This window comes from Saccopteryx bilineata, chromosome 2 (genome assembly GCF_036850765.1).
Source record: "Saccopteryx bilineata isolate mSacBil1 chromosome 2, mSacBil1_pri_phased_curated, whole genome shotgun sequence".
Lineage (NCBI taxonomy): Eukaryota > Metazoa > Chordata > Mammalia > Chiroptera > Emballonuridae > Saccopteryx > Saccopteryx bilineata.
This window is the reverse complement of record NC_089491.1, coordinates 260,292,973-260,315,311: the sequence shown is the minus strand read 5'-3', so window position 1 is coordinate 260,315,311 and position 22,339 is coordinate 260,292,973. Positions and strand designations below refer to the sequence as shown.

General features: G+C 48.5%; 1 protein-coding gene across 1 annotated transcript in view; it reads right to left on the bottom strand.

Moving 5' to 3' along the window:
- Positions 1-6,663: 6,663 nt before the first annotated feature.
- TPST2 (tyrosylprotein sulfotransferase 2) overlaps positions 6,664-22,339 on the bottom strand; it is a 48,521-nt gene continuing 32,845 nt past the window's right edge. Inside the window, exons 2-6 of the mRNA XM_066260259.1 lie at positions 18,622-19,527; positions 15,288-15,486; positions 12,222-12,272; positions 8,796-8,844; positions 6,664-7,165 (exon numbers count right to left, since the gene is read on the bottom strand). Coding sequence (XP_066116356.1) covers positions 8,803-8,844; positions 12,222-12,272; positions 15,288-15,486; positions 18,622-19,463 — 1,134 coding nt within the window. The 5' untranslated portion in view covers positions 19,464-19,527 and the 3' untranslated portion in view covers positions 6,664-7,165; positions 8,796-8,802. The remainder of the gene's footprint in view (positions 7,166-8,795; positions 8,845-12,221; positions 12,273-15,287; positions 15,487-18,621; positions 19,528-22,339) is intronic.

Below are 22,339 nucleotides of genomic sequence, written 5' to 3'. Positions count from 1 at the left end.
GAAGTTTCCATGGTAGGGACGTGTTCCTCTTAATTTCCTGATTTTGATGGTTGTTCTGCACTTACACTGGAGAATGTCTTTGTTGGAAATACTAAAGTATTTGAGGGTGATAGGGCATCAAGTAGACAACTTAATTTCAGATAAGAGAAAAATAAAAAGTTTTCTCTGTAGAATTTTTTTTTAAAAAATTAAAAGATTCCAATCTCCAATATTCCTCTTTCTAGGTTTGGGACCTGGGGCAGGTTGCCTCACCTCAGTATTCTCACCTGTAAAATGGGAATAATGACAGTATGGCTCTAAAAGGGTTGTTTTCAGGAACAAAAAAAAGGAGGAGGGATAATTAATACATTTAAAACTCCTAGAATAGTAAGTGGTTCGTACATGGTTATAGCTATTTTCATTTAACAGACCCAATCTCATAGCTTTGCATGGAAGGTGTCTCAACCTCAGTGGTCAATAGTTTTTCAGGATTTCTAGGCTCAAATGCTCAGACTCAGGAAAGCAAAAAGAGAGGCAGCCAGAAGTTTCGATTCAGGATCTCATATCCATCCTGCCCAGAAAAACCTTTGCTATGGGACTCAAGGACATCCAGGCCCGTGTTTAGATTCCCAATGAGGTACTCAAATGCATAGCCTTCCCAGAAGGGGTTGCCAAGCAACAAGGTTCCTCTGCAGGAGCCGGTCAGGGCCTTCGGACACTCAGCGGTCCATCCCTCCCTTTTCACAGATGAGGTGATGGAGGAGGCCATGACACAAGGAGCGTGCCCAGGACTACACAGAGTTTCAGGACAGAGCCAGCTCTGGAGCCGAGTTCAGACTTCCAGGTCAGCGTGTTCTCTACTATTCCATGTAGGGGACTCCACACCATTTCTGTCTACTTATTTGAGCTAAAACTTTTAGAGTGATTCCTGTCTGTTCAGGGTCACAAAGACAAACCCTCTGCATACATCAGCACAATTCCTCTACCTTCTGAGGTAGGTTCTATTTCCACCCCCAAGTCCACAAACCTAATCACCCATCAGGCAGCCTGTGCCAATCTGCACTGTTCCCACTTTGCCTTCAAAAGACTTGAGGGGGGGATCTTTGCTCAGTTACAACTTGAAATAGGTTGATACCATAGAAACAGTTCGCAAGTGGCACTTCAAAGCTGATATATTTAAAGTCTAGCACAAGTACCTTTTTCTAGGACACTGACATTATACACTTGCACATGGCTCATTCTTATTTTGAATCTCATCACAAAAATATATATCGTGTCCTGAACTGAAAATCCAGATCAGCTGGATGAGTAAATTTGCTTTCCCTTTAAATGTTTCTTACAGATGGTTTCTACCCTTTCAAGAACTTGTGAACACTCTATCGTTATATTAAAAGCTGGGACATGGCCTGACCTGTGGTGGCGCAGTGGGATAAAGCGTCGACCTGGAACACTGAGGTCGCCGGTTCAAAACCTTGGGCTTGCCTGGTCAAGGCACATATGGGAGTTGATGCTTCCTGCTCCTCCCCTTTCTCTCTCTCTCTGTCTCTCTCTCTAAAAAAATCAATAAATAAAATATTTAAAAAAAAAAAAAGAAACTCTTATTAAAAAAAAAAAAAAAAAAAGCTGGGACATGATGTCCTGCTGGCCTGAGGCACTATCTGTAAAGCAAGCATCCTCCAAAGTACACAGGTGAGATGAGGACCACAGCCTTCATCATTCATTCATTCATTCATTCATTCATCATTAGTTGATGGGATAAAGAGCTCCTAGGTATTATCTATTGCAGTGTGAACAGTTACCTTCAAACTGAGAGGCTGGAAACAACAATAAAGATTATCCCAATTTCTTTGGCTAGGAATTCAAGAGTGGCTGAGCTGGCTTGTCCTGACTTGGGGTCTCCCTTGCGGTCTCCGTCAAGATGTCAGCTGGAACCGCGGACGTTGGTAGGCTTGATTGGAGCTGGAGGACCCTCTTCTGAGGAGATTCACTCCTGTGGCTGGCAGGCTGGCACTGGTTGTGGACAGGAGGCCTGAGTTCCTTGCCATGTGCACCTCTGTCATGCTGACTGCCCTCATGACACAGTGACCAGCCTCCCTGAGAATGAGTTGAATCAAGAGATAACAAGGCCAAGGCACAAGGCTTTCTTCATGATCTAACCTTGGAAGTCACACACTGTCATTTCCCTAATATCTGACTGGTTGCATGGTCAGCCCTATTTAGGGTTGCTAGGTTTAGCAACTAAAAACACAGGATTCCCAGTTCAATTTGAATTTCAGACAAACAGTGACTAAGATTAGAGTCGATGTCCCATTAAATATTGTAAAATACTTAAAAAGTCATTGTTTTATCTGAAGGTCAAGCTTAACCATTCATCTTATCTAAATCTTGAACGCTATACTCTGTATCCTTCTTCAGTGTGGATAGGGACATCGTACGAAAGGGCGTGGCCAGCAGGAGGTGCGGACCACTGCGGGCTACGTAGGAGGCTGGCTCTCACACCCTTCACGCGCTAGGCATGATATGGGGATAAAATGGGAACAATTAAAAATGACGGTTCCCCTACTTGTTCAGTTTACAGTCTAGTAAGACCAACGTGAATCAAATCACCAAGTCAAATAAATGCAAAACCTTGACTATGATCAAGTGCTTCATAAAGAAGTCACTGGAGCCCTGGCTGGATAGCTCGGTTGGATGAAGCATCGTCCTGAAGCGCAGAGGTTGCCGGTTCCATCCCCAGTCGGAGCACATACAGGAACAGCTTGATGTTCCTGTCTCTCTCTCTCTCTCTTTCCTCTCTCGCTGAAATCAATTAAAAAGTTGCTGGAGCTTGGGACAGCCTTGGGGTCCTCCTCAGGACAGCCATTTTCATGTTTTATAGATTGAGCTTTTAGGAGAGACAAGATGGCGCTGGAGTAGGCGAACGTACCAGCATCTACCTCCCAGAACCAATGTGGATTACAAACTAATTTTATGAACTATCAACTGGAAAAACCAACTTTGGACTAAACTAAAAGGACTCTTCAACCCAGGAACGCTGAAGAAGCCACCCAGAGACTGATTGTCCAAGAGGCACTTCCAGTAATGCCAAAAGATCCAGTACATCCTTTTCAGCCTGGGGGCTCAGTCATCAGCCAAAGAAGTACATCACCCAAGGACTGACTCCCATGTGAACAGGTATCCTGACCACTCCACTGCTGCCAAGGTAGAAGGCATGCCCAACTCCAACCACAAACCGGAAGCTGTTGGTCTACGTACAGCTAATGCATGAAGAAACTCACTAAGGACTTCTTTTTTAATCAGACTTTGGGGAAAAGGGAAACTCGGGTAAAACGAAAGCCAGTTAATTTATGTAAGTTGCAAAAGATTTGTGCAGTTTATAGGAAATTAATCAGTAACATTTGTTTCTTTAATGAACTGTCTGTTAAATATCTATTACAGCCTCATGCTCTTCAGCAAATTAAGTCAAGGATTTGACTTAGAATATAAAACCAGTGGGGAATGTGGTAAGGTGCCAGAGAACTGTAAAACTTAGTATTGGCAATGCCATTTTAAAGAGGAAAAGTCAGGCTTCCTGTCCTGTCCTTTCTTTGGAAAATGGAGGGAAAAGGATATAGAGATCTTCTGACTTACAAGGATGACTTGGGTCATTTTGTTTTAAGTTCTCTGAAAGGATTAAGGTTATCTAAAGCAGTGGTCCCAACCTTTTTTGGGCCATGGACAGGTTTAATGTCAGAAAATATTTTCATGGACCAGCCTTTAGGATGGGATGGATAAATGCACAAAATAAAATTATGCAACCGGCATAAAAACTGTGATATTTTTAAATATAATTGTCGAACTTACGAGACAAGCGTCAAGAGTGAGTCTTAGACGAATGTAACAGAGGGAATCTGGTTATTTTTAAAAAATAAAACATTATTCAGACTTAAATATAAATAAAATGGAAATAGATTGAGCTTTTACATGTAACTTGTGCTTGTGTGTGTGGAAGGGGCGGTATATGGAAGGTTCTGCTACTAAAAGGAAACAAAATCCTGAAAATACATACAGATAAATATGTGCAAAAAACTGGTGAAAACTGAATAAGGTCTGTGGTCTATAGTCCACAGCATTGTACTAATGTCAGTTTCCTGGTTTTGATATTGACCGCGATTGAATAAGATGTCAGCAGTGGGGAAACTGTAATAATTTTGCAACTTAACATCATTCTACAATTAGCTCAAAATAAAAAATTAACCGGCCCTGGCCGGTTGGCTCAGCGGTAGAGCATCGGCCTGACGTGCGGGGGACCCGGGTTTGATTCCCGGCCAGGGCACACAGGAGAAGCGCCCATCTGCTTCTCCACCCCTCCCCTTCTCCTTCCTCTCTGTCTCTCTCTTCCCCTCCCGCAGCCAAGGCTCCATTGGAGCAAAGATGGCCCGGGCGCTGGGGATGGCTCCTTGGCCTCTGCCTCAGGCGCTAGAGTGGCTCTGGTCGCGGCAGAGCGACGCCCCGGAGGGGCACAGCATCGCCCCCTGGTGGGCAGAGCGTAGCCCCTGGTGGGCGCGCCAGGTGGATCCCGGTCGGGCGCATGAGGGAATCTGTCTGACTGTCTCTCCCCATTTCCAGCTTCAGAAAAATACAAAAAAAAAAAAAAAAAAAAAAATTAACCAAAAAAATAAAATAAAAAAAGAAACCCAGCTGTAAGAGACACAAGAGTAGATGAAAATAATCCAGCCCGGAGGACGTAAGCGGAGTGGGGTCATTGGTCAGAGCAAGCCCGGTGGGTGGAGCCAGGGCTCTCACCTGAAGGGAAGTGTTTGCTTAGAACAGAGGAGGACGAAGGTAAGAGATGTCCTCTGGGTTCTAAGCCCACATCTGGGTCTTGGGGAGACCTGGAAGGGCTCCATCCGTAGGAAGAACTGTCCCTGGCTCCAGGGTGGAGGCTGGGGTTTTGGATGACCTAGCTTTTTTTTGGGGGGGGGCTATAATTTCAATAGTAAAGGAAAGCTAGGTCTTTATTTTGCACCTTAATTGAATAAAGGGAACATTTGATAGTCACATGTTTAATTAAAGAAAGGGAACATTTGATGAATTCATAGGTTATGTGATGACCTGCAGGTAAGGTTGATCTATTGTTTTCTATGAGGCCTGTGGCTGCTCTTTTCCAGGTGGCCGCAACATGTCTCCCTCCCGCTCTTCCACACTGTGATCTCACCACGCAATGTCAAGGAGTCCGTTTCTCTCCGCCCTGCGATGTGGGAGAGCCCAACGACTGCTGTGACAAACCAGACTGGAAGCGCGTCAAGTCCAAGCCTGTCCCTTAACTGACTGGCAGGTGTGCTGCTTCCGGCCTCTTGCAACACTTGCTCTGGGGAGAAGCCAGCTGCCATCTCAGCAATCTGATGACCCTGAGACCGCCATGCCAGGAGGAAGCCCAAGCTGGCTGTGTGGAGAGCACGACAAAGCTGCCCAGTAGAGGCCTCTAGTGCTCCAACCATCCCAGCCCAGGCACCAGATATACGAACGAAAAAGCCTTCAGGTGACAGAAGTTCCAGCCACCATCTGGCTGTGGGAACCACCCTGCTCACTCCAGTTAACTCACAGAGCTGAGAGATTTTACAATAAATTGCATTAGGCCATTCAGTTTTGGGATGGTTGGTTTTGCACCAAAAGCGAGTGGAACAATGAACGGGGCTAAATGTCTTCTGCTTCCCAGGGAGCACTGACCATGAGCTTCCTGTGTTCATAACTCCATCAACTGTCCCGCCCCCGTCAGCTCAAGACACAGAGAGACAAGAAAGTTGAACTTCCCTGTTTTACAGATAAAGAAACAAAGGTTCGAGCCACTTAGCTGGTAAACTGGCTTGACTCCAAACATCCATGCCCCAGGCCCCTGTGAGTCACTTCCTTCCCAAAGCTTCACTGTTGCCGTCCTTAAAGCTGCAACACTGTTCTGAGTTCTGAGCCCAGTCCATCTCTTGGCATCTGGGGGCTGAGCAGTAAAGGGTTAACACAGCCGGTTTGCAGAGTTCCAACCCCACACATACCAAAGGACTGGCCCTTGACCGGCTCCAGGAGACTGCCTCCAAGCTCTTGGAATATTGTATCTAATAAGAGCGTCTTTGAATACCTGGCACCCAAAGCCACACCGGGCCAGAAAGTCTATGCAAAAAGGTGCCCTATGACGGGGGACCTTGGGTCATGTTGTATCATGTGACCTCTGGCAGACGAAGTAACCAAGGTTAGTGACACAGTTACCCCTGTGCTACGTGATAGCTGCCTAGTGAAAAATGGTGGACAGCCAGGCTCAGGCGATGTCTCCTGGGTGGCAACCCTGAATACATGTTGTCGCACAACATTCCTAGGACAATGAAGCGCGTCCCTATGACTCCATTTGGAAAGGACACCTGGAAGCTCACGTCTGGTCCCTCCTGGCCTCTGCCCAATGTGCCTTTGCTGATACTCATCTGTGTCCTTTCGCTGTAATAAAACCACAAGTATGACTCGAATGGGTTTTCTGAGTTCTGTGAGTCCTCCCAGCAAGTCACCGCACCTGAGGGTGCCCTTGGGACCCCAGGCACAGGAGCGGAGCTGTGCCCTGCGCGGACCCTTTCTCCAGGCCTCTGCTTGCCATCCGTCCGCCCGACAGAACTCTGAACGGACGAACAGCATCTGTTCACCCTGCACAGTAAGGCGCACACACAGGAGTCCCTGTTCTCTTTATTCAAATAATATATTTTTTTTCTCTGTGAAATTGAGAACTGAGGAGGAATCAAAGAAAGCCTCATATATTAAATTTTTAAATAGATTCTTTGAATTAAAAAATAATGGTCAATAGGAGAGGCACAGGTTGTAGGCCTTGTCCCAGCAAACAAAGCCACTGAGGCGGTCCTGCTAATGAAGGGGGCGGCAAATCCACTTCTTAGAAAAAAAAAAGTTCTCGAGGGGAGAAATATAAAATACCTAAGTTTCAAAAGCCGGGCTACTTCCATATTCTTCGTTCTCAGTCCCAGTGTCCGAAGGTAGAGGGTTTCAAGGGCAGTTTTCAATGATTCAGGCTTTGCAAACATATGCAAATACATTCCTCATCAGCAGTCCCGTTTTTTGGCGATTAATAGCAAGCAATATGCTTGGATTAGAGGTCCGATTTCCACTCCAAGGCAAAATTTCTTCCTTTCTTGGCAACAAAGCCACTTGCGGAGATCTGAAAGTCAGAAAGAAAACCACATCAGGCCCAGAGTAAGAATTCTGATATAGATCATTATATTTATACGTGTAATTGCAGAATGTATGGGCTTCATGCATTCGCATAAGATTGCGGGGTTATCTCTGCATCCCAGATGGCCAGAGAGAGTTTCAATTACATTTCTTGGGTTCCTGCTCACATTTCAACCTGCACTCCCATGATCTCCAAGGTACACTTTTCTGATTTATGAAGAGCAAATGCCAATGGACGTTTGAAGGCAAGGGAAGGATTAGCATTATTCATGGCCAATTCTACACCAGGAATTTAGCTAACACATCCTGTAAGTGGTCTCTCGTTTAAACAGAAAAGCGAGGAATCCATCTGGGTTTTCTCGGGGAAAAGGTTCAGCATTCTACTAATAAATCGCCGAAACAGAGCAAGGGGAATAGTGTAAGAGGAAAACATGGAGAAAACCTGTTTCCACGTGAGGGTTCTTTTCTCTGGAATTGGACAGAACTCCGTGATCTTAGCATGATTCAAGATGGGAACCCTGATAATGACAGGGACTGGGTGTTTCCAGCTTTGTAGGCTGGAGCAAAGTGGATGTTTTTTAAAAATGAAAAAATTATGCTGGCTATTTAAAAATAAGATAAAGAGACTAAAAGTAGGGTCTGGGATAGAAGCTGTTTCCATCCAAAAGACGAGGGGAAATACCCACATGAGTTTGTCCCCACCTCTCTGCAAGTCCCCCCAGTTTCCCTGAGCTCATTCAGAAAGGCTGGGGACACAGAAGTGAGCTCACTCACTGGGTTCTTGACTCCACTGCCCATGTCCACAGTGAGGACCCTGCACTCCGACCTAGGTCAGCTCACTTTGTCTCACAACCACACTTAGAGGTAGACACTGATGTTCCCATTCTCCAGATGTGAAAAATGGAGGCTGAGATTAGCCAGACCTAGAGTTCTTCAATCTTTGACTGAAGTTCAAACCCAAATTCAGAACCCGCTCCACTACCCTTAGCTAAGGATGGACGGATAAATGTGCCCTTGACTTCGCTGGGTAAAAGCAACCTCTGGGGGAGCTGACTTTCAAGGGGAATCTGCCACTTAGTGACTGTCTGCCTGGGGCAGGTTAAAGCCCTTCTCTGGGATTCGGTTTTCTCTTCTATAAAATGAGACAGTTGTGTCACTTGCTTCCCAGGGATGCTGAGGGTTATATGAGTAACACAGGGGGAGCACTTGGCCCACTGCTGTAGGGGTTATTCTTAGACCAGAGCTGCTCGTGGCTATTATTAGAACATTAATTGCTTTGGGCCCAACCTGATGCTGTTTATAGAAGCTGGACTGGCAGACAGCATTCTATGCAAAAATGGGTCTAGAGTCTCCCATCACACTGGTCCTCCCTTCCAAATGCCAGACAAACCTTCTTCTGGTTGGCTCAGCATTGCCCCTGCCCCCACCCCTGTCCAGGGCTAGGAGACAAAGGCCTTGATTCTACAAATGTCTTCCCAGCCTGTCACCATGGAAACCTCCTAGAGGGCTAGGTCAGCCCACCTTGGGGGACACTCCTCCCCAGGGAGGCTCTGGAAGGACAGGCCTTTAGAGAAGTGGCTCCGGGGCTCAGGAGAGGCAGGGCTCCGCAGGCCTACCTGGAAATCATGAGCTTCCTAAGTGGGAGGAGGTGCTGTTCTGGTTCACCTGGAAGAAAATGACAGAGGAAGGGGTCACGGCCAAGCAGGGGTGCCAGGGGCTCACTGCCCTGAGGTCCAGCCCTCAGTGTCACAGGTATGCACACACATACACACACACACACACACATCCATCGAATGTTTATTGCACACCTACTATGTGCTGGGGGCTGGGATATGTGAACCTGACAGACCCAATCCCAGTCGCATGTAGCTTATATTCTAAGGGGGGAGAGACTGTGAAATAAACACACAGGCCAACACAATGGGCTGATACAAGTGACTATTGCTGGGCTAATTCACACAGGGTGGCCAGGGCCAGCCACTACACGGGGACAACATTCCAGCAGTAGTGCAATGGAAAACATCCGCTCTTCGTCCTGGGCTCCCGGCACACAGCTCCTAAAGCCCTAAGAATCTCCAAGCATCCTCTGTATGCTAATGAGGAGACCGTGGCTGGGGGACCCGAGAGAGCTTCTGGATGGGGGGGCTGTTTGCCAGAAAGATCAAGGTGTGACTTAAGGGTTGGAAATTTCAGCCCCATACTCCCCAGCCTTTGGGGAGGGGAGAGGGCCTGGAGATTGAGTTAACAACCAATGGCCAATGGATGAATCGATCATGCCTACTTCATGAAACCTCCACAGAAATCCCTAAATAATGAGTCTGGAGAGTTTCTAGGTTGGTAAACACATTGGGGTGCTGGGAGGGTGGTGCACCCAGAGAGGACATGAAAGTTCCCCTCCCCCATGCCCTCCCCTCCGCATCTCTTCCATTCGACTGTTCCTAAATTATAATCTTAATAATAAACTGCTAATCTAGGAAGTGAAGTATTTTCCTGACTCCTTTGAGTTGTTCTAGAATCTAGAGAATTATCACACCTGAGGCACAGGGGTTGTGGGAAACCCCCAAATGTGTAGTTGCCTGGGCAGAAATGTGGGTATCCTGGGCATCTCATCGCAGGTGGCATCTGAAGGAGGGGCACTCTACGGGATTGGACCCTTAACCTGCAGGATCTGATGCTATCTCTGCGAGTCAGTGTCAGAAATGAACTGAGTTATTAAACACCCAGTCGGTGTCCAGAAAACCAGAGAATTGCTTGTTAGTGTTCGAAACTACCCCAGAAGCAAAGATCTAAAAGATGAAAATGAGTCCAGCCACACAGAGATGGGGGGCAGGGAGAAAAAGCACCCAGGCGGAGGGAACAACAAAGGCCTGGGAGGGGCGGGTGTCTGGAGCCCAGGGGAGTGAGCATACATTTTTGCATTAGTTACATTCATAATGTGTCAGCTGCTTTGCTTTGCTGGCTTAATGTTTTTCCATTTTTTTGGTTTCACAATGACCACTGTGGATGATTACATATGATTCTGTAGAATGTACATGCCACCATTTGTTTAACTGTTGCCCTTCAGTAACTTCCAACTTTTGCAATATCCTGAATGTAGTCATGTGCACAGGGGAGGGGAGGAGAGTGAAGAGCAACACGCAGAGCAGCTCCCCTGAGGATGGGAGTACTCATGATGACAGAGCACATGCTGTTCCTTCAAACTTTGTTCCTTATAGAGCAAATAACAGCCCCAGGCAAGCTGGGCCTCTTGAATATGCTCTACACTGCAGGAGGCTGTAAACTGGTCCAACTCTTATGTGAAACAGTTTTAGCCTTGTAGTTTGAGAGGCTTAAAAAGTTCCGGACCCTTCTACCTGCTGATTCCACTGCTTAAGAGTGTATTCTAGCCTGTCCGCTGGCAGTGCAGAGGACAGAGCATCGGCCTGCTACCTGAGGTCTCAGGTACCAGGGTCTTCAAGGTAACTGGCTTGAATGCAGGCTCATCCAGCTTCAGTGTGGGATCATTATGATGATTCCATAGTCGCTGGTGTGAGACCAATGTTGCTGTCTCAAGCCCAAGGTTTCTGGCTTGAGCAAGAGGTCACTGGCTCAGCTACAGCCTCCCCAGTCAAAGCACAAGTGAGAAGCAATCAATGAATAACTAAAAAAGTGCTGCAACTACGAGTTGATGCTGTGTGTGTATGTGTGACAAAGACAGAGAGCGTGATGGACAGCTAGGGACAGACAAGCAGGGAGAAAAATGAGAAGCATCAATTCTTTGTTGCGGCACCTTAGTTGTTCATTGATTGCTTTCTCATACTTGTCTATCCACTGTACCACCACCTGGTCAGGCGAGTTGATACTTCTTATCTCTCTCCTTCCCTATTATCTGTCTCTCGCTTAAAAAAATGTCTTCTAGAAAATGATTTAACAGAGCCCCATCCCAACGCCTGGCCCACAAAAGGAGAGGCAAAATCAGGGTGATGTGCGCATGACAGCATCAGGATGTTTCCAAAAATTGTAAACGATCTTGGGGCAACAGCTAAGTCACTGGTAGCACATAAAAATAATGCATTGCAGGCAGCACTGAGTGGCCACCCACAATGGCAAATGAGAAACCCACCGAAATAAAAACCTTAGGAAAGCAGAAGAAAGCTGCTTGAATGTTGGAACTACCACAAATGCAAAAATGCATATTCAGTGGGCAACAAAAGCAACATGCAAAAATGAAAAGCGTTTCTGATTGTGGCTTCACAGTCTGCTTCTGCTGGCTGTTCTTGTTACTTTACCTTTTCAATTAAAACAGATAAGGAATTAGTGCTGACTAATCCTGGCAATGTTATTACACAGTGGCAAGCGACGGGTCTCTGAGTCCCACAACGGGAGTGTGGACGCCTCCCCAAAAAAGAGAGATGTACACAAAAGCTCTGTCCCCTGGGCAATCATTTCTTAACTTGGTAAGTAAATTGAGGACTGGCACGGGGGGGGGGGGGGGGGGAGGGCTGCCCTTTATTTGCCAAGTTAAATAAAACACACACAATTTGAAACTAGTAATTTTAGCACCACCACTTCACTTGCAAAGGAGTGCTCTAAGACCAGAGGTCCACGGACCGCCTCCTGGACACATGAGCTGCACAGCCACGGGGATGTGCACGGGATACAGAAGCCTATGTACCTGTACGTTTGCATATAGACCTGTGTCACCTGACCCTCCCATTTCTCATCTTTTGGCAGACTGATGGAAATTTAGCTGTGGGTCATGTTTGGGAATTGCTGCTTTAAATAAAAATAAATTTAAGGCTAAAGACAAAAAGCTCCCAAGTCCCTTTAACGGCTTTCAAGCCCGGAGACCAGGTGAAGGAGGGGGTTCGGGCCAAAGGGAGGATGAGACCTGGCCCCAGCTGGATCGGACACTTAGGGAGCCTCTGGCCTGACCCCCACCCCCCACCAAATTTTCTGCTGAGGAAGCTATCACCCATAGTAGAGAATGAAGTGGCCAAAGGCATGCAGCTAGTGGTGCGGCTGGATAGACAGAAATCAGAATTCCCCTTGGGGTGTCTAACCTGAAAATATCCTTTCAGGTTGGCTGGTGTTTTATAGTCTCCTTTCAAGACCTAAGAAAAAGAAAGGAAATATCAATTTCATGGAAATGATCAAAAGTAAAATTTAGCCCATTACCTCCACATCCATCCACATCCCATCCATCTACCCACCCACACACTCACCCACCCACCCACCCACTCATCCATCCTTCTATACACCCATCCAACAAATAATTATTGAGTTCCTCTTATTTTAGGCATTATTCTAAGCTCTAAGGGGTAGGATGTTAACCAGGCAATTAAAATTCTTGTTCTCACAAGTCAGACTACCCTCAAGTAACAATAAACACAAATAAATAAGAACACATCAAAACACAGGAAGCTACAAAGAAAAACAAGGGATGTGATCAGCAGAAACTTGGGCTTCTTTTGAGTGGTGGTTAGAAAGGGCCTCTTAGAATTGGTGACCTCTGAGCTGAGACCTCAGTGTCAAAGAAAACCAGCCAGGCTAAGCTCTGCAAGAAAAGCATTTCAAGTAGAGGACACAGCCAGGACAACAACCCTGAGGTAGGAAACAAAATTCCAGAAATTCCAGGCCCTTCCACTATCTTGCGATATAAAGACACAGTACAGACCAGCACTGTCCGATAGACTATAAAGTGAATCAACCACATAATTTTGAATTTTCTAGTAGCTACATTTTAAAAAAGTGAGTCAGCTAAAATTAATTCTAGTAATCCTTTATTTAACTTCTTATATCTAAAACAATATAACAGGTAATCAAGAAAAAAATGATTAATGAGAAGTTGTACGTACTTTTTTTTTGTACTAGAACTTTAAAATGCTGTGGGTATTTTACACTTACAGCACCTCTCAGTTTGGACTAGTCACATTTCAATGGCCATACAAGGTTAGTAGGCAGTGGCTGTAATGGATAGTGCAGGTATAGACAATTTCATTAACATTGGTGTCCTTTCAGTCACTGAGTTTACAGCACCCCATGATCCATTACAGGAACACGGTGTCTACAGTATACATAGAAACATACATACACGTGCACACACATGGCTTTCAATGAGGGAACACTGTGCTAATATCAAAACCACTGTAAAGACTAGACAGCTGTCTGGCACTTGCCAAGACCGTGGAAACCCTCGAGAGCAGAGCTCACTGGAAGAAAACTAGAGACATCTTCCATTTCAAACACAACATAGCTGCAGAGAGCCGATCTTAACCACTGATGCTCAGCAGAGGTTTTTATACAGCACAGGTCAGGCCCTGACGCAGGAGCTTCTGACCCCAGTCAGGGGCGAGACAGGGGCCTCAAGCTCCTACAGAGACTTCCGAGGAGCTGCCACTGGCCTCTGGCTGAGAACGAGGAGTGAGGAGAGCCCCGCCTGGCGGTGCTGAGGTCTCCATCCGGCCCCCCCTCAGTCCCCGCTGCACCAGGGGGCTGGATGTCAAGGTCATTTTAAGGAGAGTTCCACTTGTGTTTGTTTTTTATAATCCAATTAATTAAATTTTTTATTGTGAAATATAGCCTATGTACAGAAAAGTATATAAAACACATAAGTACAGTTTAAAGAACAATAACTGTTGTTAAAAAAATTAAATTAAAAAGTAACAATAAACATTTATAATAAAAATAATCAGATAAACCACACCCAGGTTGCACATGTCTATACTGTCAATGTGGTCTGGATATCGATGTTGGATCCCTGAGAATTTCCACAAATAGATGTTTTCAAAATCCACTAGTGTCGTGGGAAAGAGGATGTAAAGAAACCCACAGATGGCCTTACCCTGCAGTTGTGAGGGCATGCCCCCAAAACTCAGTGTTAGCACATTCGCTCTGTTAAAAGTAAAGCTTGCACATCTTGGAGAGGAGTTAAGGACTTGTCAGCTCCCAGGGTCTTTCTCCTTGAGTCAATAGAAGTATTAAAGGAGGTTTAAAGTAAAATGACTTTCTCCCTTTGTGATACAACACAAGAACTGGTTACTGTTTAAAATTAGCAAAGCCCTGGCCGGCTTGCCCAGTGGTAGAGCACTGGCCCTGCGTGTGGAGGTTCCAGGTTCAGATCCCGGCCAGGGCACACAGGAGGAGCACCCACCTGCTTCTCCACACTTCCACCTCTCCCTTCTCTCTTTCTCTCTCTTCCCCTCCTGCAGCCAAGGCTCCATTGGAGCAAAGCTGGCCCAGGCGCTGAGGATGGTTCCATGGCCTCCCATCTTAGGCTCTAGAATGGCTCTGGTTGCAACAGAGCAACGCCCCAGATGGGCAGAGCATCGCCCCCTGGTGGGCTTTCCAGGTGGATCCCAGTCGGGCTCATGCTGGAGTCTGTCTCTCTGTCTCCCTGCTTCTCGCTTCAGAGAAATACAACAATAACAAAATCAGCACATGTTTAAAATGCTGAGCATAGCTTAAGAATCCTGCAGGCTAGCAGGGCTCTTCCTTAGGCCTGGGTCCCATTTTCAAACATTTCCACTGACTGAGTGCCTCTGAGGAAGTCAGAACACAACAGCCAAAGTAAACGGGAAGCTATGACAGCAACATGTAAATAAGACCATGAAACCGTGGGCTCTTCTCTTTTCCAGAATTAGCCTACTTTTTTTTATGCTCATAAAACATCTTGTCAAAGTTGTTTCCCTTGACCACCTTCACTAAGGAGAACTTTAAGTAATTTCAACTGTCCTGAACTCATACTTGTCTGAGAAATCAACATTACAACCTTACGGGGGCAATAAAGGGACCAAAAGTTTATTCATGCCCCTCTCAACAAAGGCTTGAAGTAATTTATAAACAGACAAACCAATAGCCAGGGAAATAGGGGGAGAGGGTAAATAAGAGTAGAGAAACAAGGAAGAACTGTACACAGATGGGCCTGAGGGTTAGATGCTAGAGAGTGTGAGAGACAGTTGGCTTTGAGCTTCCTTGCAGCCCAAGCAAAAATGGAAATAGAGCAGTCACACGATTCACCATGTATTCCTGGCCATAGCTTAGGAATCCGTTTCCTCGGATAGCTGGGGCTTGCTCCCCTGCCGCAGCCCAAAGGTATAATATACCTCTACATGCGCGCGCACACTCACCCGGTGCGTGTTGTTGATGACGATGGGGTCAGGGTTGCCGTAGTTGGGAGGGTTTGCATAGGGGTCATAGCCAAGCCGAGCCAGCATGGGGGCGATCTGGGCCATGTCCCTCACCACGTCCCTTGGGATGTGACCAGTCCACTTGGAGAGTGCTTCCAGGTTCACAGGCTTGATGACCTGGTCTGTGGACCGCTCGATCCTGGGGAGAGAAGACAGGCTGGAGGGTACCCGGGTACACCCAGATGGCACCTGGGCGGGCTCCCTGCTCAGTCACTCTGCAACAGTGGGAATGACGGGGGGGACCTTGCCCCCAGCCAGCTCTGCCTCCATCAACTCTGAGACTGTGGATGAGTCACTTGGCCTCATCACACCTCCTCTGTACAGTGGGGATAACAGCATGTGATGGGAAGTCAGAAGAAAGTAAGAGGAAGTGAACTCTGTTGGTGCTTAAATTTTTATGTGACTGAGATGGATATTTTGTTCTTGGGAAATGGTTATAAAACACTAATGGCAAGGCTAAGAGTCCCCGTGGTCAGCACTCCCAGTCCATCAGCTTTCTATGGGGACCCAGTCTTGGCACTTTGGAGCACATCCTTCCAATGTTTTTCCTGTGCTTTAAATAGCAGAGCGGCTAAGAGCTGACTCAGGAGCCAGAGTGTCTGGGTGCAAATGCCAGCTGAACCACTCTGAGCCTCAGTGTCCTCATCTACAAATGAGAATAAGGATAGGACTCATCTCGCTGGGCTGTTCTGGGCAGTAAGTGAATTAACACAAGCAAATGAGTTAATAATAGAAGAATATATGGAACATCATAAGGTCTCAATAAGTGTCAGCTTTCTCGCTCTCCTTCCCTCCCCTACCCCACACAGAAAATCTATGGTTTTGTCTGTAGTTTCTAAAACAAAATTGTACGCTATAGGTATTGGCAACTTTTTTTCCTATTCAACATTCTTTTTTCCAGCTGCGCAGCATTCCTCCATAGCTTAGTTTTCCATCTGCCTAGAGATGGACGGTTAGGTTGTTTTGAACTACAGCAACGGAGCAGCCCTTATCTTGCACGCGCCTCCTTACTCGCCCCTGAATCGGGCTGACTCAGCCATCTGATCGTGAAGATCCTACCAGTTCTAGTTCAGGGACCTTGCAGGATGGAGGGTGGAGAACTCCCAGAATCGAAAGCCTATTTCTAGATACTTCCATCCCGACTAAGGGAACATGGGGGGAGAAGAACAGAAACAAAAAGATGTGGCAAAAGGAAGACAGGACCAGGAGTGAGGACAAGGGAGGCTACAAGGGTGTGGATGGCAGGGGAGGGGGGAGACCATAGGTTTGGATCTGCAGACCTGGATTTGAACCTCAGCTGTAGCCAATGTGTCAGCAATCGCCAATAGGTGCGTGGGCTCTGCTATAACCCTGTGTCTCTGGGACAGGAATGACACAGATGCATCTCAGAACGGGAATGGGAGCAGTGCTTGATATGAGGCAATAAAACTAGAAATAACCCGTGCCCCAAAACAGGGGATGGTGATTAGAATATGGTGACTCACATGGAATATTATACAGCCGTCCAAAACGACGCTGCAGAAGAGTGCCGGGCCACAGGCAAGGGGTCCCAAATACAAAGTGAAAACAGGTTACAGGGGAACAGTTTGCCAGGCCTCTGTGGTTGTCAATATCTCCTGACAAAGGACTAGCAGGCCATTTGTCAAAATCGGGTGGTGGGATTATGGGTTTTGTCTTTTGTTTTGTGTATTTTTCCAATTCCTTACAATAAAGATGTGACTCTGTGGTAATCTGATGTTTTGTCATGAAAATTTACAAAATCTCAGCTCTAGCACTAACTGGCCGGGGTAAGCCCCCAGCTCCGCTCTGGGCTCAGGAGCTCTTGGTGATGTAGACTGGCAGGAACTGGCCACAAAGGAAACAGGGAGGTGGGTCCCAGGAAGGACCACCCTTCCATTGGGTTCTCCAGGACGTGCTGGCCTGAGCAGGCTGGAGACAGGAGATGGCTCTCTCTCACCTTGCGCTGTCTGAGTGCTCTGGGTCGTAGGAGAGGGACAGCCTCCCAAAGGAGGAAGGGAGAAAGCAAGGGACATGAGGGGGGAGGAAGAGGGGTCCCGGACACCCTCTGGAGGCCAACAGACCTGGGCTCAAATGCTGGCACCACATGTTCCTAGCTGTGTGGCCTTTAGCCAGTAATTTCTCTCGGAGATCCAGTTTCTCCATCTGTAAAAGGGATAAGCAAAGTTCCTATGTCCTCAGGTTGCTATGGGGATTAAAGGAATAATGTTTGTTGGGGGTTTAACCCAGGGCTTGCCATATAGTAGGCACTTATAAAATGATAATGATGGTGGGGATAGTAAGTACTGCAATACAAGCAATTATCAACACTAACCATAGAAATAATAGTAGCCCCTAATATGTATAAAATATTATCCTATTGGCCCTGGCCGGTTGGCTCAGTGGTAGAGCGTCGGCCTGGCGTGCAGAAGTCCCGGGTTCAATTCCCAGCCAGGGCACACAGGAGAAGCGCCCATCTGCTTCTCCCCCCCCCCTCCTTCCTCTCTGTCTCTCTCTTCCCCTCCCGCAGCCAAGGCTCCATTGGAGCAAAGATGGTCCGGGCGCTGGGGATGGCTCCTTGGCCTCTGCCTCAGGCGCTAGAGTGGCTCTGGTCGCAACAGAGCGATGCCCCGGAGGGGCAGAGCATTGCCCCCTGGTGGGCAGAGCGTCGCCCCTGGTGGGCGTGCCGGGTGGATCCCGGTCGGGCGCATGCGGGAGTCTGTCTGTCTCTCCCCGTTTCCAGCTTCAGAAAAATACACACACAAAAAAAATTATCCTATTGATACCCATAGGTATCTATCTATAAGGTAGATAGATTATAGCCCCATGTTATAGATGATGAAGTGGAGGCTCAGAGAGGTTGAGTCACTTGTTCACCGTCACACAGCTAGGAAGTAGTAGAGCTGGGATCCAAACCCAAACAGCTTGGTTCCAGAATCTGTGTCCTGCACCTTCACCCTCTACAGCCTTACTACAAAGTCTATTCGAAGTTTGCCGATTCTGCCAGAAAAGAGAAGAGTGATTGCCCTACTCTTTTTGGGTAATGAAGCTGAGCCTCAGAGTGGTACAGTGACTTGCCCAACGCAACAGAACTAGGAGATGCGAGATCCGGTTGATGGCTCTGTTCCTAACCACCCCCCTTCCTAGTTCTTCTCCAATACAACAGAGGAGGCGAAGGTTCAGAGAGGCATAGTGACTTACCCATGGCCACAGAGCTGGGAGACAGGGAGCCCATTTTTCTATCAAGTGTTTCCAACCCCAGGACCAGGGATCTCACCTAGACAAGGAGACACCACCGGGCTTGCCAATGAGGTCCTCATGATGCAGAACAGTGTCACTCCAGGCGATGCCGAGGAAGTCGAGGATAAGCTTGAGGGAGCGCCTGGGGTGCAGTACCAGCTGCTCATAGTAAACCGGAAGGCACTTGTCCTTGCCCACCTCCATGCACTGGGCGTACATCACCTCGATGGCCTTGTTCCACTTGGTGAGGCAGTCACGATAGCTGCTGAGGTCAAAGCCTGCAATGGTGACCTTGCGAGTGATCATTGAGTGCACAGAGGCCCGGCCGTCCCGCACCATCAGCAGGAACTTGGAGTTGGGGAACAGGCGTGACAGGTAGACCGAGGACTTGAGTGTAAAGGGGTCCTTGTTACAGAGCACGCGGGCCGGCTCGCCGTGCTTGGCGATCACCTCCAGGATGAAGGCCTGCATGGCGGCGTCCAGCACCTCGTCCGTCACACCAGCCTCGTCCAACCGCAGCTTCTCCCGGCCGGACTTGGACCAGGCCTGGCGCATGGCCAGCACACGGGGGATGATGCGGGTTTCCTCGCCGCAGCGCACCTCAGGGTGGGCGTCCAGCATGGCGCGCATCAGCGTGGTGCCGCTGCGGGGCACTCCGCCCACAAAGATGAGTGGCATGCCCTTGCCATAGCGGTACTCCACGTGGTCCGTGCCCACCATCACCAGGTCCTCCTGCTCTGGCCGCATGGTGCGCCGGGGACTCCGTGAGCCCTCCAGCAGCGCCCGGCACTCCAGCACCTGCTGTCCTAGCTGGAACGCCAGGATCAGGCCCAGGGCGCAGCCGGCGGCCAGCAGCGCCCTCCGCACCGACAGGCGCATGCTGGGCCTGGGGTGGGGGGCCTGCTTTAGCGACAGGTCAGCGGGAGTTCTGCGGAGTTCACATCTGGGGAGAAAGGGGTACGTGTGTTCAGGGAGGCCTGCGCGCTGGGGGCTCTTTGCCACATAGGCCCCAAAGACCGCAAACACGAAAATGTTGACATGGCAGAGTACTCACCCAGATGGGCACTTTGTCCATCTCACTCAAAAGGTCCTCCAACCTACCCAGGGGTAGGTGCTGTCATCACCCCACAGGGTCTCTGGGGCCAGATGGCCTGGTTCAAATCCCTTCTTACCACTCCCTACCTGTGGGGCCTTCCCCAGTTCCTTAACCACTCACTCAGTGCCTCAATTTCCTCATCTGATCAATGGAGGGAGGGAATACTACTTATTTTTAAATTGACAATCAAAATGTGGATTAGTCCGGCAGCACATCGTTTTGTAGCAACAGGGTTTTTGCCTATTTTGTTCACGGCTGTCTCCCAGCTCCTAGTACAGTGCCTGGCACCTAGTAGGTACTCAGTAAGTATTTATGGAATGCACCTTGGTCCAATAAGCAGGGCCTGGCACAGACTGAGGGCTATGAAATGATCACTATGGTTTCCTCTCTGATTTCTTTCCAGAATCAAAGTCACAGCTTGAGGTCTCTGGGCATTCTGGGAGCCAGGCATACCTGGGTTCTGTATGGGATCGAAACTGCTGAGAGGCCCTGGCATTTCCTGGCCACATGGCTTTGGGAGAGTCACTTCCTCCCACAGTTTCCTCCCTGCAAAGATGGGTGGGTCCACTGACATCAAAGGTTCTAGAAGTGACTGAAAAGCAAAGGTGTCTCCTCCTGGGGTCACTGGCCTCCAAGCATCAGAACATAGCTGCGGACCCTCTCCCGAGAAACTTGCTGCTGACAATTTGGGGGGCTCATCAGTGCCCTGAATTCAGGATCTGGGGTGGGAAAATCTAATTCCAGGACTACTTCTGGGGGAGGAAGAAGGCTGTACAGGACATGAAGCCACTCAGAAGTCCCCCCAAGGGGCTTCTTTAGCTGCTCACTGATACTCTCCACTTACTCCTGAGACGAGAAGTCTGCCAACTATAAGTTCAGGGCCAATTCCCCTGCGGAACTGTCAGCCACCCTTTCTTCCTGACGCTTAGAGGGGAGTGAGGGAGAGGAGCTTGGGGGGAAAGACGGTAATGGGGGACGCAGAGAGGGAGAAAAGGGGATCATTCGGGAAAGTAAAGGTACAGCGTGAACATTACCGTGTGTGCACATGGGTGTGCCTGCCGTAGTCCCCCCTTATCCCCGGGGCCACTCCAAGACTCCCAGGGGACGCCTGAAGTCACAAATAGTACTGAACCCTATACATGCTGTGTTTTTTCCTATCCATACATACCTCTGATAAAGTGTAAACTACTTTTTCACTTTTGGGCCATTAGTAAGTAAAGCAAGGGTCACAAGCATTGTGATACTATGACAGTGATCTCTCATCACCAAGATGGCTACTACCGGAGGGAGCAACACAGTGTCGACATGCTGAACAAAGGGAAGATTCACATCCCAAGTGGGACTGTGAGAGATTTCTCCAGAAAGGTGCACAAACTGATGAGTTATTTCCAGAACTTTCCATTCAATATTTTTGGACTATGGTTGACCAAAGGTAACTGAAATCAGGAAAGGTGAAACCACAAATTTTTTTTGGGGGGGAACTGCTGTCCTTTTAAGCTTCTTTGGGGTTAGAAGTGATTTTGGATACTAAAAGCCAGGGGGCAGGGAACCCCTATAGGATGGGATCAGCAGAATAAGAAAAGCATTACCAACTCACCAGTTTTGCTTAATACTGGTCACTCATTTGGCAATAGCTCCTCAAAACAGAGCCCCTGATGTCTGTGTGGTTACATTTGTTGAGCACATGTTGTGCTAAGGCTTTTTCTACGTGTCCCCCCAGAAGGTCTCCCTGACCTCTGGGGTAGGACTGCCTCATCTCAGTGGCTCAGAGAGAAGCAGCAACCTGCCAAAGGTCCCACGGCCGGAGTGACCAGGCTGTGGCTGAGCTGGTCACTGTCCTTGGACAGGTCCCAGCAAGAGGCCTATCTCTGCCACCACAGGAAAATACTCAGAGCAGGCAGGTCAGACATGAGCAGAAGGCAGCAGAGACCTGGAGGGTGACTTGACAGCTGGCAACCCACAGTACAGATAGCAGCTTCCTGGGCACCCAGAGCCACTCTCTGGGAGGGGCCGGAGGGCACAGCCCAGAGACCTGGGCCTGTGCTCCACCCCACCTTCCACTAGACTCCATCAGGGGAGGTGTTCCGGCATCCAGGCAGTGAGGAGAGGGGGAAGAGCCTCTGACTCGGGAGCCCAACAGCTCCAAGTTCAATTCCTGCTCTTGCCGCTGGCCAGCTGGTGGCTGGACAAAGGACTTCGTCATTCTGAACTTCCGTTCTCTCCTCCAAAAATAAAAAAGAGATAATAATAACCTTTACTCAGGGAGCTATTATGAGGTTCAGGGAGCTTGTGTGAAGCGCTGAGCAGACCAAAAGCACCGGCACTAGAAAGTGGGACGTGGAGGGCTGGGCCACTGGCCGCCGGCCGCCGCCCGGGGCTTTGCTGAGCCACCAATAATGGAGACTGGGATGTGAAGGTGACTGTGCCTGGGACTGTCTCAAGAGCGGCTGGGACTCAGGGGACCTTGGGGCTGCACTGACCATCCCTGGGCACCCTTGTTCCTGAACTCCAGCCCCGGTGACCGCTCACCAAGGCTGCCTGTCCGCTGACCCCTGCAGAGCACAGGAGCTGCTGCATTAGGGGCGGGTGCCACAGAAGGGGCTTGGCCCCCTCGGAGCAGCGAGAGGGTGCAGTGCTGGGGGAGACCATCTGTGCCCAA